The 372-nt window shown below is 59.9% G+C and overlaps 1 protein-coding gene across 1 annotated transcript in view; it reads left to right on the forward strand.

Moving 5' to 3' along the window:
- SC5D (sterol-C5-desaturase) overlaps positions 1-345 on the forward strand; it is a gene marked incomplete at both ends in the record, with an annotated part of 2,314 nt that extends 1,969 nt beyond the window's left edge. Inside the window, 1 exon segment of the mRNA XM_009696974.1 lies at positions 1-345. This exon segment is cut by the window's left edge and continues 19 nt beyond it. Within this exon segment, the coding sequence (XP_009695276.1) occupies positions 1-345 (345 nt within the window).
- Positions 346-372: the final 27 nt, after the last annotated feature.

Raw genomic sequence — 372 nt, forward strand, 5'->3', positions numbered from 1 at the left:
CCCCCTTCCCCAGCCACGCCTTCCACCCCGTCGATGGCTTCATGCAAAGCCTGCCCTATCATGTCTATCCCTTCCTCTTTCCCCTGCACAAAGTCACCTACTTGGGCCTCTACATCTTCGTCAACGTCTGGACCATCTCCATTCATGATGGCGACTACCGCGTCCCCCGCCTCCTGCAGCACGTTGTCAACGGCTCGGCCCACCACACTGACCACCACTTATACTTCGACTACAACTACGGGCAGTACTTCACCCTCTGGGACAAGATCGGCGGCTCCTACAAGAGCCCCACAGCCTTCGAGGGCAAAGGTCCCCGTGACTACTTGCGGAAGCTCCAAGAGAAAGGCTTGGGGGGGCCCCAAGGGGCCCCGG

Source organism: Cariama cristata, unplaced genomic scaffold, assembly GCF_000690535.1.
Source record: "Cariama cristata isolate BGI_N322 unplaced genomic scaffold, ASM69053v1 scaffold19383, whole genome shotgun sequence".
NCBI classification, from domain to species: Eukaryota; Metazoa; Chordata; class Aves; order Cariamiformes; family Cariamidae; genus Cariama; species Cariama cristata.